The 15,360-nt window shown below is 35.6% G+C and overlaps 1 protein-coding gene and 2 long non-coding RNA genes across 5 annotated transcripts; 2 read left to right on the top strand and 1 right to left on the bottom strand.

The window, feature by feature from the left end:
* Positions 1-3,977: 3,977 nt before the first annotated feature.
* On the top strand, positions 3,978-6,884 carry LOC110744895 (uncharacterized). Of its 2 annotated transcripts, none has more exons than XR_015833484.1 (3): positions 3,978-4,401; positions 6,307-6,376; positions 6,713-6,884. It is a non-coding gene; the product is annotated as an uncharacterized LOC110744895 (long non-coding RNA). The 2 variants fall into 2 exon arrangements; XR_015833483.1 differs by having other exon boundaries at positions 4,655-6,376.
* Positions 6,885-8,977: 2,093 nt separating this feature from the next.
* On the top strand, positions 8,978-10,361 carry LOC148296927 (uncharacterized). Its single transcript, XR_015833930.1, has 3 exons — positions 8,978-9,213; positions 9,413-9,526; positions 9,794-10,361. It is a non-coding gene; the product is annotated as an uncharacterized LOC148296927 (long non-coding RNA).
* A 72-nt stretch (positions 10,362-10,433) lies between these two features.
* Positions 10,434-14,542, bottom strand: LOC110744733 (receptor-like protein EIX2). 2 transcript variants are annotated; one of them, XM_088249255.1, is made up of 2 exons: positions 10,778-14,542; positions 10,434-10,668 (listed from the first exon to the last, which is right to left on the bottom strand). In XM_088249255.1, exon 1 carries the CDS (start codon positions 14,186-14,188, stop codon positions 10,781-10,783), a length of 3,408 nt encoding a protein of 1,135 aa, XP_088105381.1. In that variant the 5' UTR covers positions 14,189-14,542; the 3' UTR covers positions 10,434-10,668; positions 10,778-10,780. The 2 variants fall into 2 exon arrangements, with proteins under 2 accessions (XP_088105381.1, XP_021800417.2); XM_021944725.2 differs by having other exon boundaries at positions 10,434-10,674; positions 10,778-14,536.
* Between the last annotated feature and the right edge of the window lie 818 nt (positions 14,543-15,360).

Below are 15,360 nucleotides of genomic sequence, written 5' to 3'. Positions count from 1 at the left end.
CATATAATTTGTCATTTCTTGAGTGTAAACTTATCACACATGCATACGCTCTGATTTAATTGAAGTTGACATTGTTTTGTAATCAATTTATAAACCCGAGTCATTACCGGCTAGAAGAGGCTTATTTTCCATCATGAGGTGTTTTGGCTACTCCTCCTCCTACACATGATTCTTCACTAGTCCACAGCGATGTTTTATTCCTATCATGTGCAAGACATCAGAAATGTGAAATTCTGATATCCTCTTACTAGGTTACTTAACATTACATCGTTTTTGTTTTGCTTGTGAAACAAATCTTCTACAGATGCCTTTGTTTTCATTATTAGATAATGTCTATTAGGGCCGCTTCCACCGGGACAGTAAAAATTGTTATTGGAAGTGTTTTTAATACACTGAGAAAGATGTGATGCTTTGGTAGGGAGCTTGGAAATTTACAAAGCTGAACGATTCTTCAAGAGCCTTAAGGCCCTGTTTGGGATTGCTTTTTTTCGCCAAAAACCTGCTTCACTTTAAAGTTAAATAGTTTAAGGTGTTTGGTAAAAATAAAATATCCCGATTATTTTAAAAGTAAAGGCCTACAGCAACTTTTAAAAGCAGGCTTTGGGTTGCTTTTCAAAGGTTCTTTCAAAAGAAGCAGAGATAAACTTTTAATGAATTTCTTTAATTCCCAAAATACCATTATTCATTTTAAAAATGACACCACCTCCACTTCCACATCCAACTCCACCACTTGCACCATCACATTCACTACCTCCACAACCATCGCAACTGCCACCTCCATCACCACCACCACCACCACCGCATCCTCCTCCTCCTCATCCTCTGCCACCATCACCGCAACCACCCACTGCAAGAAAATATGCTTTAATTGACACTTCATAGTTGACGTTTGTTGAAAAACCATCAACTATTCTACTAATACTTGACATTATAAAAAATGTCAATTAAAGCCCACATTTCTTAAAAACCGTCAAAGAGATCTCATTATACTTGACGCTTTTTTAAAAAAAAAGCTGATTATGTGGTTTGCAATATTTCGCTCCAAAATTTCACCAAAAAAATATTGGGAGCTTTAGTAGTATACCCAAAATAGGGGTTGAAATTATAAAAAAAAAAACCCACATGGAATGCACTTTAGAAACATACCCAAAAACCATTTACTACATAAGAAATGAGTGTTGAAGTTCATATAAATTACATGACTGCCATTGATTAACTTAAAACAAGCCCAACACAAAAAACTCCAAAAACACTTAAAACAAGCCCAGCAAGCCCGAAGTACATTGTTAATACCATATCATAGAAGTATATTGTTAATATCATGTCATAGAAATACATTGTTAATACCATTTCATACAAAAATTTAAAAAAAACGCCCAACAAGCCCGAATTACATTGTTAATACCATATCATAGAAATACATTGTTAATACCATGTCATAGAAGTACATTGTTAATACCATTTCATACAAAAATTCAAAAAAAAAAAACTCAAAAAAGCCTAGCAAGACATTCGATATCCTTTGCAGAAACCACCTCCAATTGTCCACAGTTTCACCAGAAACAATCAAAAAGGCAAAAGGAAATACCTTTACAAGAAAAAGAAAAAAAGTACACTGTTAATACTATATCATAGAACTATATTCATAGTAAAAATCACATTATGCATATCATAAACTTCAAGTGCACAACTATTTATAGAGCAAAATATCGAGCATGGTTTGTTATTGAAAATCTGTTAATACTATGTCATAAAAGTACACTGTTAATACTATGTCATAAAAGTACACTGTTAATACTATGTCATAGAAATCCTCAATTGCAGGGTATGAACAGTATAACAACTGTTCATACCGCTTACTGGAAGTTAACAACTACATCATTTCATTTGCATAATAGGTACGATAAAGAATACAAACAGTACCAAACATCAAAACCAAGTCAACACTAAATAATGGTTTGCGCATTAAAATCACAAAGAACCTAGATCACCTAGAATCTAAATCCAAGAACATTAATTTTCTTTTCTTTTTCTTTTGTTCAATTTGTATTAGAAAAGAAAATGAAGATGTAGTGGCAAGATGCCACACCAACAATACAAATATAGAGTTTAAGTTCTTATATGCAAAATCATTGTTAGCTAACTCATAGTGGAAAACTGGAAGGAAACAAGCATGCACTCTCTGCATTTCTCCTTAATAATATTACAAACTCATGAGGATCTTTCTCCCACTAACTAATTCAAATCATCATCAATTTGGACAAATTTTACAGAAAAAGTAGTAATTCCTTTTGCTAATCCTTCAACTTTACAAGTAAATGTAAATTCATTTGTTAATTCCTGTTTGATGCAACTGTTTTCCAACTCTAATCTCACTTCTTCCAGTGGAAAGACAACATAATGAGAGTAAGTTTTTAATATTGTACTGTTTTGTTCTATCCAGTTTGTTTCCTTTTATATTGCCACTGCAATTTCTTGTTTCTGTTCTAAAGAAAAAAAAATAAACAAAATATATATGACAAAGAAGGGCTACAATGAGATGAAACAAATCCTATGGCCTATACAAACAAGTGGTCTAACATGCTTCCAATAGCCTTAGCATAATTAGAGAAGAAATTGCAATTGTTACCCAGCTCAGGTACGCCAATGCAACTGCCATATGGTATTTTTGGCATTCCTCTCCAAAATTGCAGTGGCTCAAGTCACTAAAGTACAACACAGTTATGCCAGCTGAGGCAAAAGCTGCTGCAAAAGACAGTGTTGCTGTAACCTGTTAGAAAAGGAATCAGGTAGCTAATTGCTTCAATGACCTACAGACCCATTGAAGCAATTTAGGTAGCTGCAAAATGAGCATTGCCTTAAACAAATATTACAAATTTTTTTCAAGACAAGAAATGGCATGTGATGCATCAAAGATATGCTGAAATCTGCCTCATAAGCCTACATAATCAGGTTACATAAAACTAAACTTAGATGGCAATTTGCTCACAAACATTAGATAGCATACACATATAGAGCCAAACAAGCCAACAACAGTGAGAAAAACATGCATAATGAATTCTAAATCACTAATTCCAATTATTATATCATTCTAAAATAGAAAAGCCAATACATCAATGACTCATATTGACTAATTAAGTATTTTACACCAAGAACTCATCCCAAAATTCTAACAACCACCAACTCTGCCACCGCTGGTGTGCAAAAGAATGAAGAATCAAATTGAATCACCATATCACCATATCACCATCGCCAAAACCTCAATTCAATCATACACTAAGCAAACACAGAAATTAACAACAAAAAATACAAGAAATTAAAATTTTCACAGTAACCTGTTAGAGCTTTTGCGTATGAGAGACTATGAGTAGTTCTTCAGAGAATCTCTCTCCTGGCGGCGTATCCGTACTAAGATCGACGAATGTTATCCAACGATCATTCCAAGTACGATCTCTGCCTTCCTTGCCATGCTCATTTCTCTAGAGGAGTTCTTAGCTACGTCTCCGTCCGAGGTTGCTGTGGTTGACCTCGCTCGAATTCGACGGCGCTCGAGAAGGAATTGGAGGCTTGTCGTCGGCCAACGAAGATTGAAACGGAGATGATGGCGGTGGCGCCGAAGGTGAAGAAGGATGTGGTGCGTTAATTGGAGCATCCGACAGAGATGGAGGAAGGAAAATCGGCGATGGAGTTTTGGGCAAAGGTGAATTAGCGGCGGGTTGCGGCGATGGCATCGACGAGAGCTATGGTGGAGAGGACGAAGTTGGACTAGGAGAAGAGCCAGAAGCAGAGCTCGATGAACCTCGCCATTGTTGAAGAAGAAGAAAAAAGTTCGAGATGCTGGTTGATGAAGATTGAGTTGATTAATAGACAAAGCAAAAGGGCAAAATAGTAATCAAACATAGCTGTTGAATTTAAGAAATCTGTGTGTTTATATACATTCAATAGTATAGGTTTCTTTATAGTATTATGTCTAGGAATGGATATTTAACTAATTTTCTAAAAAATATTTCGCTCCAAAACCCAAAATCACAAGCCTTAGATTTCCACTGTTTCTTCAAGTCTGAAATTGGAAATACAAATCAAAGAGGAAAAAGTTCTGAAATTTGAAATACAACCCCCCTAGGTTTATCATGATCTCTCTCTCCTCTCTTCTTCATCTCTGCAATGCCAGCTTCTAACTCATCCATCTCTGTAGCGCCAGCGCTTCACCAAACCCAAAATGAAATCAAACACACCGAGTCTCTCTCCCCACTCGCTCCCTCTTCTCTCTTGCTATTCCATTCTTGTCTCCTGCACGCTTGCTCGATGATTCCTCTCTCCGTCGGCACTATCGCTCTTCCTTATCACTAGCCGGGCTCGATCTTCTCTGGAATCTTCGTCGCCACTGTGACAATCTAACTAGTAAACTCTTTTATCCCTCTTCATATTCATCTTTAAATCTATTCCTAAATGTGATGAGCGAAGACAATTAGGGTTATGGTAAATGTGGCTGATTATTTTTCTTTATAAAGAAATCCCATTTTTGCAATTTGATTTTAGGGTTATGTTTGGGTATTTGATTACTGTCGCTGATTTTATTTCCTTGTAAAGAAATTTGTTTTCTTCAATTTGATTTTAGGGTTATGTTTTGAGTATTTGATTATTTTCATTGTAGATATTTGGGATGTGATGAAATTGAAGCAATCTTCTGTTTTTTTAAATTAAAAAAATTTAATCCCGGGGTTTTTGTTCGAAGTAATGCCCTGCTCTAATTTAAAGGTTTATTGTTTGAATATTAGGAGGCAAGACGGAGTGTGACGCAGGTAATAGTCCAGCCTTTTCATCTTTCTTCATAATCTTTGTGACACTGGTTTGATTTAGCCTTTGGTTTTGCTTTGTCTGCACTTTTGGTGTTGATTATGTCTGTATCTTATTGCTATTGTCTTTTCTGCTGTTTCTCTTGCTCTAAAATCTTAGGCTCTTCAACAATTATTGATGATATGTGCTTTATTTCTTGCTCCATTGTAATTAGTGATTTCTACTGAAATTAGTGCTTAACACATAAAGCCTTTAGTTTTAGTTCCTTTCTCTACTATTTAGTTTTAGTTTCCTAAAGTAACAAGAACTTGTGCTCTGTGTTCTAGAGTAACCGTTGAATGAGGTTATTTTTTAACCAACATGTGGTCTGGTTTCTACAAGTTTTAGTCTTTAAGTTCAGTTCGCTCTAAGTTGATTATATGTCATACACAACACTAGAATAAGAAAGATTTATCTAGATTTCTTGTAATTTGCTATGCCAATTATGATGCTCTGTTTGGTTACTAGAATATGACTTTTACTTTCTATATCTTTCACTGACAATTATTAAGAGGTAGTTTTATCTTAATTTGGATATCATTTGAGTCTTTGCTCCCTCAAAACAATTGATTGTATATTACAATAAGCGTGCTGACTTGGTAGATGTTTCGAATAATGACATTAAGAAGTTGTCTTTTTCTACCTCCCCGGTATTTCCTAGCTCAAAGAACCTCAAATCCCTTCCTCAACATTTACATGCTACCCCGTCTTTCATTTCATCCCACTGGGTCTCGACCCATAAATTCAAATATGGGCTGTGATTTTTGTAGATTTTTAGTTTTTCAATTTTTATTTGGACAAAGCATATGTAGAAAAAGGTAAGCATTCTGATTTGGTTTAATCATCAGATCTGATGTTGCACTTATTACGCTAGCTTCAATAGTTTGGATCATAGAAGTTGTTTGGGTTATATATAGTATCTTTCTCATAACCTTCCTTAATCTTAAATAACCATGATATACATATATATAATCTTATATATCTTTTTGCTCTTAAGTACTGCCTGCTATTGCTTTCTCAAGAGTTTGAATGAAAAGGGAAATGGGATTCGAGAATTTAAGAAATGCAAATGCTGGCAATCAAGTAGATACATGAACCATTATCAATGTCCTTTAAACATATTTAGTAAATGTGTTGCAGTTAGAGATTATCAGCTATCATCTCTGTTATATCTTTTATTCACTGTTTCATTGCAGCATATTGTTGTTGATGCTAAACATGAACTTTTGGTTTCATTGTATTCACAAAATTCGATTTTCCACAAAAATTAAAGTGACTGGTGCAGACTTAAGATAAAATTCTAATAATTTTGGTATTTATTTTAAAAGATCAGTGCAGTTTGCATATAATTTCTAGTTTCGATTAAAATTATTAAAACCTAACTAGAGTATTTGTGTGGAATCAAATTGTGACATGTCTTACCAACATAAGTGAGCCTCTGAAAAGTTTGTTTTTAATATTTTCTTGTAGAGCACACAAACTTGCCATGAAACACATTATTGAATGAAGCTTCTATTTGGACCAAGAATTTGCAGACAAGGTTTGGAAATTATCTCTATTTAATTGAACTCAATCAAAGTTGTTGGACCACGAAAAGAAAAAAATTTATTAGCCTGTTGATACTGCTGTCATATCTCACTTTCCATGCTAATATAATGCATTTTGTTTTAGTACTTGTCTTTCTTGTTTTGTAATCTAGTTGCTCACTCTATTTTCAATGTTAGATTATTGAATTACCTTCTAAATTCCCAATTAGTTACAGTTATGGTAGAGGCCAAATGCCACTGAGATTCAAAAATTTGGGTTAGAGCTTCTGGTTCGTTTTAAAGTACAATAGACATGTTGGCTAGAAACTGATTTTGGTAATCTGTTGCAGGTATTCTTGTCTAACAGCGTATGATTTGGAGGGGTGGTCCAGAGTCGTAAATCTAATGGCTATAGTTACGCTTTTTATCATACTAGAAAGCTTGGTTTATTTCAGCATGTATTAGGAGTTTTTGAATGTTTGTATCAAAATATTCTACTTTAATGGATATTAAATTTCAGCTTGACATTTTTTTAAAATATTCATTTAGTTATTAAATCCTTTGAAACTTTAGTTGTACAGGAAGCTCTCTATTAATTAATTAATTTATTTATTTAAATTTCAGTTGTTCAACTCTTGACGGCTAAGAACCATCGAGAAAGATTTATTAAATGTCAGGAAATATATTTGTTGATGCTTATTAAGCGACAAGAAAAGCCCTTGTTGATGGTTTTTCTCTAATCCGTGACGCTTTTTACCCGTTAGGAAACACAACTGCTTGACAGATAATAAATGTCAAGTATGGTGGTACCCTTTCTTGACATTGGCGTCGCTAACGCTTTTGGAACTGTCATCTAATGGTTATAGTGACGCTTTTTAGCCGTCAGTAAAGGGGGTTTTTCTTGTAGTGACCACCTCCACCTCCACCACCACCACCACCACTACCACCACAACCACCACCTCCTCCAAAACCTCCACATCCACCACCACTTCCACAACCAACACCACCACCACTACTACAACCACCAATTCCACCTTCATCACCACCACCACCACCTCCACTCCATCGCCACCACTACCATCACATGATTAGTACATAACACTTTCAACATCATGTCTATTTGAGTCATTATTCACAGTTACAATAATTTTATATTAAAATTTACCAAACGGTGTTGACACTGCTTTTTGTACTAACAGCACTTTAAAAATATTGTTTACCAAACATGGAGTCGCTTTACTTTACAGCTAATTATTTTCAAAGCACAGCAGAAGTAACTTTTTTCAAAAGTGACAGCAATCCCAAACTAGGCCTAAGAACTATATTGATGGCTTAAAAATAAAGCCGTTGGCCGCTGCACTAAACAAACACAGTTTCTTTCTTAGTCTTTGTTGGGTTCATTTTTACACACGATTTATCATCCGAGCACCAGAGCATGCTGATCTAAGGCCAAGAAGTTGACCTACGAAAATGAACAAAAACAGAATTTATAACCAAATATGCATTTTTAGCTCATTTTCATTCTAACCAAGGTAAAATCTATGAAAACGCAAAAAGGAGACGGACGGGAAGAAGAAGAAGAAAGGAAAAGAAAGAAAAAGTCTGCAGCCATCGCGCATGTGAACAGTAATGAACAGTTATTTTATTTTATTTTTTATTCAGCTACCACGTGTCACTCTCCTATTATCCAACTTTATAAGTTCCTTGAAAATTCATCAGAACTCCGAAAATTACCACATGCTCATAGCGAGGTATACTATTTTTCCATCCAAAAATTATAATTTTCTCACTTCAATTTCTTGAACGTCATTTGAAAAATCATTAAATTGAATGTAAGGGCATTTTAGTCCAAATTGAGATTAAACACACTTAATCCAATCATTTCCACACCAAACCAACTTCATAAATTGCCCACACATTTAATTAACCTTGTATGATTTTTTGGAATATTAATAACAACAAAAATCCATTTTTGAGGTTATTATTACAACTTTACTTGGTAAAGGTAAAAATATTTGCATATAGTTGTCATCTATACTACCGCAATAAAGGTTACAGAATTACAAGCTACTTGTAAGTTGTTAGGTGTTACCCTTGGGAGCAAAATTTAACAAACAATAAAAAAGAATTAAAAATAAATATTAAAGAGGTTAATATCACACCTTTAAGTTTAATAGCTAAGAAAAAGTAGCATGATACACAATCCTAGAGCCTTCTAGATAGTCTGCTTCTGTATTCATTTTGTGCATGTGGTTATCACTGAACATCTCACACTACAAGAAAAAAGGTCAGTAGTCTAGTGACCAATTTCCTTGTGACCAAGTGAATAATGGTCACAAATACATAAAATTTAATGACTAATAATACTATTTAGTCACTAATATTATTGGCTTCTACTTTCTAATTTTTAATGACTAAATTTGCTACCAACTCGTGACTACTTTAAATGTGGTCACTAAAAACCTCCTAAATTATATAATTAGTGACCAACACATATGTCTGGGTACACTTGCTTCTCTTATTTGATATATTAGTATTTCGACCAAAAAAAAAAAAAAAAATTGATATATTAGTAGTAGTGACCAATTAAAGTTTAGTTTTTAAACTTTAGTTCTTTTTTTTCGGAAGACAGAGCATACGAGCGAGAGAACCAGAGCTGAGAGAGCGTGCGATTTCAATTTCGTGTCCTTCTCCCTCTGAAAATCAGCTAGGTTTTGGCCTCTTTGCTGTCATTGGAGCTTGACTTCAATTTCGTGTCGTTCGATTAGCCTCGTCTTGTGCTCCGGTCAGGCGAAGAACTTTGGTTTGTAGGTCCCTCTGGTTTTCAGCGAATAGCTCAAAGATCGCTCAGGTATTTGTCATTGTGGTTATCAGTTATTCTTTTACTTTTGATCTTGGTTCCTTTTAGGAATCTGAATTTGATTTCAGTTTTAGGAAACTGATCAGTTGCATATGTTCTGTTGCAACTGTGTGTTGAGTTTCTTGCCACTTTTATCTTGTATGCAAACTACTGTCACTGAAACCTTTTCATTTCTCACGTTCCACTGCAGCTCTCGTTTCAAATGTGAACTGACCAAATGCAGGAAACATTAGATTCAAAGAAAAAGGGGGATTCTGCTTTTTAGCACAAGGACTTTAGAACCACAATTGAGTGTTATTCACAGGTTAAGTTCTTATTGTGGTGCTGTGGTTGGTTGGTTTCTTTTTGCATTCTCTTCTCTTGTAGGGAAATTATACTCATTCCAGATATCAGAATTACTTTCAGAAATAACAAAATATGCTTGTAACATCTTATCTGCTAAGTCTTATAGGAACGAGTGAAATTGGTAGTTCATAAACAGTCGCAAAATTAGTGGATTTGATCCTAGTAAAGCCTTTGTTGCTACTTTATATGTACGAGTTATCCTGCTAACAGTTTCTTCCGCTTGCAGTTCATTGATGTTGGAAACATTGTTTCTCCAACAATTTTGCCTGGCGTGGTTTGTCTTATCTCATGAATGGCATGCCTCAGGAAGCTCTGAACGATGCAACGCAAGCTCAAGTAATTTCCCCAACATGGCACATTGCATCTTATCTTCAGGCTGCTGCCCTTTCTGCCCTTGGAAATGGACAATGAATCACAAGCAGCACTGAAGGAGGGTTCTATGCTTGAAGCCAAAAGGAACTCTGCAGCTGGAAAGAAGTGAAAACCAAGGGTCTGGTACTGAATTTGACACTCTTCAGTTTGGCTCTCAGCACATATAGATGTTGCTCATAAGGTTTCGAACCACGAAAGTCAAAGCTTCACTCAGTTCCATGATATTAAGATTTTGGTCATTTTCCATTAAATGTTTGATTTGATTTCTTGTCCATTAAATGTTTCCAGTATACGAATTACTCTGGAAAAATGGAAAGAAAATAAATGTTGTAAACAACAGTGGGAGGAAAAAAGCCTGTAATTTGTGTACAGAATACATCAAAGATTCCTGGTGTATTATTTCTGAAGAAAAACAGAGGATACCTATTCATAATTGGCTTTCTGCAGAAAATAAAATTCATGGCAACAATTGTTCGGAGAAGTCCTATTCATAATTGCTTACAAACAAGACACACTAACAAATCATTTACCAAGGAAAATTCCCACTACATAAGTGCTCAGAAACAAAGATACAGTAGCAAATCGTTATTAATATTATTTCAAACAAAGCCAATCATTTAAACCAATACTAGAAAACTTGTGCAGATATATCATTGCTTCCATGGCAACTACGCACTCTTCAAGTCAACTGACGCATGGAGGTTGCCTCCGACTCTGAAGATGCTGGAGCTAAAGCTACAAGCAAACAAGCACCCATAAGTTTTGATGAAAACCAAATTAAACAAAAATACCTTAACTCCATACGTTTTGTTTAAAAACAGAAGATTCATGTACTTACAGCTTATCTATTCAGCATATCCTTGACTTGCCGCTTGATCAAAGCTACTCTCACATAAAGCCAATCATTTAAACCATTCAGGAACTTGAAGTATGCGTATCTCCATGACCTCTTGAATATCAAAGTGCCGCAAACTCCCCAAAATCCAGCTGCAAACCCAACCCCCATACTGATGTAAAATCCTAGTGTTATAAGGTCATCCTTATCATCCTCTTGATTCCTCAAGTCAGTTTGCACATGTTGAGCAGCACACATCTTTTTAAGTGGAGCTCCACAGAGTTGAGGATTTCCAGCATAAACAGAGGGATCAAAGCTTTGGAGCTGAGTCCCGATTGGAATTTCGCCAGATAAGTTGTTAAATGACAAGTCCAAGAAACCAAGACGATCTATCCGAGCAAGGCTTGTTGGAATTCGTCCTTCTATCTGGTTTCTTGACAAATCAAGGGCATCCAGTGACTGCAAGTTTCCAATCTCTGGAGTTATTTGACTTGTTAATTGGTTTCTCGACAGGTTTAAAGAAACCAATCCAACAAGATGAGTAATTTCACTTGGAATCTCCCCTGTTAATCTATTACTTGACAAATCAATTGTCTTCACAAGCCTCAAAGTTCTTTTGTATGTCTGCTTTCTTCCCTTCCACATGATGGTTGCATTATCCACATACGGACTTTCCACAGAAGCATAAGCAGCAGGTGGTGAGGCGCCAGTTATTGGGCCGCCAGAGGAGACAGGATGTTCGATGTCCAAACTTGGATTTCCTTTCTGAGCCAGAGTAGCTAAATTGTTGAGGCATTTGGGTATGCTTCCAGAGATGTTGTTCATGGAGAAATCCAAAATTTGAATGTCTGTTAGATGGCATATTTGTGTGGGCAAGCTTCCGTTGAAGTGATTAGACGAAAGCAGCAAGACAACCAAATTCTTTAAGCTAACCCCTAACCATTTAGGTATGGGTCCAGATAATTTATTATCCCCAACATCAACGAGTATTAAACTCCTGCAATTCTTCAACGACGAAGGCAATTGTCCCACAAATCTATTGCTTCTCAATTTGAGTGTTTCAATATGAAATAGGGAGCCTATTGTTGTAGGAATTTTCCCGGACAAAGCATTAAAACTCAAATCAAGCATGACTAAATACTCCACATGTGTCAAGCAATCTGGAACTTGTCCAGAAAAATTGTTGCTTGAGAGGTCAAGAAAGGATAAAGAAATAGCTGCACTTGAACACAAGAACGAAATTGACTCTGAAAGTTTATTATGAGAGAGGTCCAAATATGAGGCTGTTGATAGAACTGAGGGGATTGGACCTTCCAACTTGTTAGAACTCAGACATAGTGCAGGGGAATGTGAAAATTCCAATGTCAAATCTGCAAATGAACCTCTAATTTGGTTGCCTGTGAGATTCATATATTCCACATTACGACACAAACTCCAAAACCAACTTGGAAGGATGTCGGAAATTCCAGCATCAGAAATATCAAGGTATGAGAAATTTTTTTGAGTTTGAAGCCACTTTGGGAAATACGGACCCATCTTGCAAGACGCCAAAATTATACGGTCCAGCTGGAAAGGAGGAATCCAATCAGCATGGATGTCTAAACCTAGTGAGTTAGAAGAGTTTTGAAAAGATAGATCCAAAACCTGTAATTTGGAGAGTTTTGAGAAATGAGTTTCTGAAATCACTCCTTCCAAAGAATTGCTGCCAAAATCAATAGTTGTAAGCTTCGACAATCGCCATATACTTTCAGGTATCCCTCCGCTTAATTTATTGTCATTTAGATTGAAGACTTCCAAAGATGAAAGGTTTGTAAGATCAGGTAATGACCCTGCAAGATCATTCGAAGAGAGATCCAAAAACTGTAATTTGGAGAGTTTTGAGAAATGAGTTTCTGAAATCACTCCTTCCAAAGAATTGCTGCCAAAATCAATAGTTGTAAGCTTCGACAATCGCCATATACTTTCAGGTATCCCTCCGCTTAATTTATTGTCATTTAGATTGAAGACTTCCAAAGATGAAAGGTTTGTAAGATCAGGTAATGACCCTGCAAGATCATTCCAAGAGAGATCCAAAAACTGTAATTTGGAGAGTTTTGAGATATGAGTTCCTGAAATCACTCCTTCCAAAGAATTGCTGCCAAAATCAATAGTTGTAAGCTTCGACAATCGCCATATACTTTCAGGTATCCCTCCGCTTAATTTATTGTCATTTAGATTGAAGACTTCCAAAGATGAAAGGTTTGTAAGATCAGGTAATGACCCTGCAAGATCATTCCAAGAGAGATCCAAAAACTGTAATTTGGAGAGTTTTGAGATATGAGTTCCTGAAATTACTCCGCTGAATTTATTGTCATTTAGATACAAGGCTGCCAAAGATGAAAGGTTTGTAAGATCAGGTAATGACCCTGCAAGATCATTCCCAGAGAGATCCAATGATTGCAAACTACAAAATCTGGAAAAAGAATGCGGGTCCCCTCCTTCAAGTTGGTTGTCCAAGAGATTAAGATGTGCCAGAGAGCTCATGTTTCCCAAAACATCAGGAATTGAACCAGCTAGAAGGTTATTAGAGAGGTCAAGATCAACAAGGCTGGTATTATAGTTGGACAACCATAGAAATATTGAAGAAGTACTCAATTGGTTGGAAGAAAGGTCAACGCTAGCAAGAGATTTAGAAGAGTTTATGTAAGAAATAGTGAAAAAAATTGGAGAAGGAAGATCACAACCAACTAGTGTCAAGTTTGTTAGTTCAGGAAGCTTATTAATGACTTCCGCCCAATTGAAAACATTGTTGAGATTCGTGCCACTCAAGTCCAAATATCTTAATGACGAAAGAAGAGGAAGCCAATCGAGATTTTCTGCATTTGTAAAGTCATTTAAACTCAAGTCCAGATGCTGCAAGTTTGTAAGATTTCCGACCTGACTTGGAAACTTGCCTCCAAAAAGAGTGTTAGACATATCAAGGTATCTTAAATTGGATAGAGAACCAATGAAATCTGGAAATTGTCTCCCATTGAAACTAATCCCACGAAGGTCCAAATGGTGTAAATGCTGCAACTCAATCAGTTTAGGACTAATCATCTTACCTTCCAATAAAGAATTATCCCATGAATGTGCGCCCACAACTTTGTATGAAAGGTCAAGTTGAAGAACATGACCTGTTTGGTTGCTACAAGAGACTCCTATCCATCTGCAACAATCTTGTTTCTGGGCTTCTGAACCCCATGAAGAGAGGAAATTGGACTCATCCACCAGGCCACGTTTGAATGCAAGGAGTGCTTGCCTTTCCTTCTCTATGCACCTCCCGGTCACGTTAGCATCCCTGTGGTTGCGACTAACTTCTCCGCCTTGGACGCACTGTAGCAAAAGCAGCGCAATTGCAAGAAAGAGTTTCAAACACATCCCGTGACCCTGCATGTTAATAGATTCAAATGCGAGATCAACACGATTCAATTAAGAGGCACAACTATTTAGCGTTTATGAATGCAATATTAGGTCGAAGATATAGGGGGAAAAAACGAAGTCTTTCATGACTGGAACTGACTCGAAGTCTTTCAACCCTGTTGCTGTTTGCTTTCGTAGAACGACAAAGCGTGATAAGTGGCTAGAAAACACATGAAAACGTAATAAAGTGGCTCTGGGGGAGCGAAGTCTTCCCTTGACTTGACATGGTGATTAAAAAGCATATCTATAATATTCAGATTTCTTTTAATGTGTCAAGACAGGTGTGTCTATGTCAAACTTTTATCAACATCAGATTTTTAAAAAATGATTTTTTTTTTTTAGTAAAGGATACGATTGAGAGTGTGGGATATTGCAAAAGATGAGCATGTATTAATTTTATTTATGTCTGCCATATTATTATTGGGATGGCTCCTTTTACAGTATGTATCATTTGTACTCTTTCTTACTATTGTTCTAATAAAATTCTCTCTCCTTTTTATAAGATTGAAAAAAAAAACATAGTAAGCTATATAGTCTATGTATAATATTTGAATTGAGGACTAAATGCTTTATTATGTAATTTGTGCATTTCAAATTTTCAATGAGATTTTGACTTGAAAATTCTATAAAAGGAAAGTGCCACCTTAAAATGAAATGATCATACTTATCGATATATCTATATAAAGGCAAAAATAGATAATAGTGAAACATTCAAAATATTAAAAATTGTCCTTGATTAAAGAATTTATTAAGCATTGAAACTTTTCAATAAATAAGAATAATATAGTAAATTAATATTTTTTTTCATGTTAAAAAATTTAAAATCCAAATCAAAATAAGAACATGGGTCTTAATTCAAAATCAAAATAATAATTTTTAATTATTATGCCGTAGTGTAAGTATTGATGACTTGACTTTAAAGACTTGGACTCTTTTTTTCCACCAAAAGCACAGCTTTGAGAAAAAAGAATTGGAATTTTATAATGCAAAATATAAGTGTGTCACCTTGTAATATATCATTCATCTGCTACTTCTAGAAATTAAGATGCAAGTGCCCACTAATTTTCAAGATGCAAGGGCCCACAAATTGACTTGAGACTTCAGTAATTGACTAAATTTTGAAGGTCTTAATTAGATAATCGCAT

The sequence above is a fragment of the Prunus avium genome, chromosome 2 (genome assembly GCF_965620075.1).
Source record: "Prunus avium chromosome 2, drPruAviu1.hap1.1, whole genome shotgun sequence".
NCBI classification, from domain to species: Eukaryota; Viridiplantae; Streptophyta; class Magnoliopsida; order Rosales; family Rosaceae; genus Prunus; species Prunus avium.
This window is presented reverse-complemented; position numbering and strand designations above follow the sequence as displayed.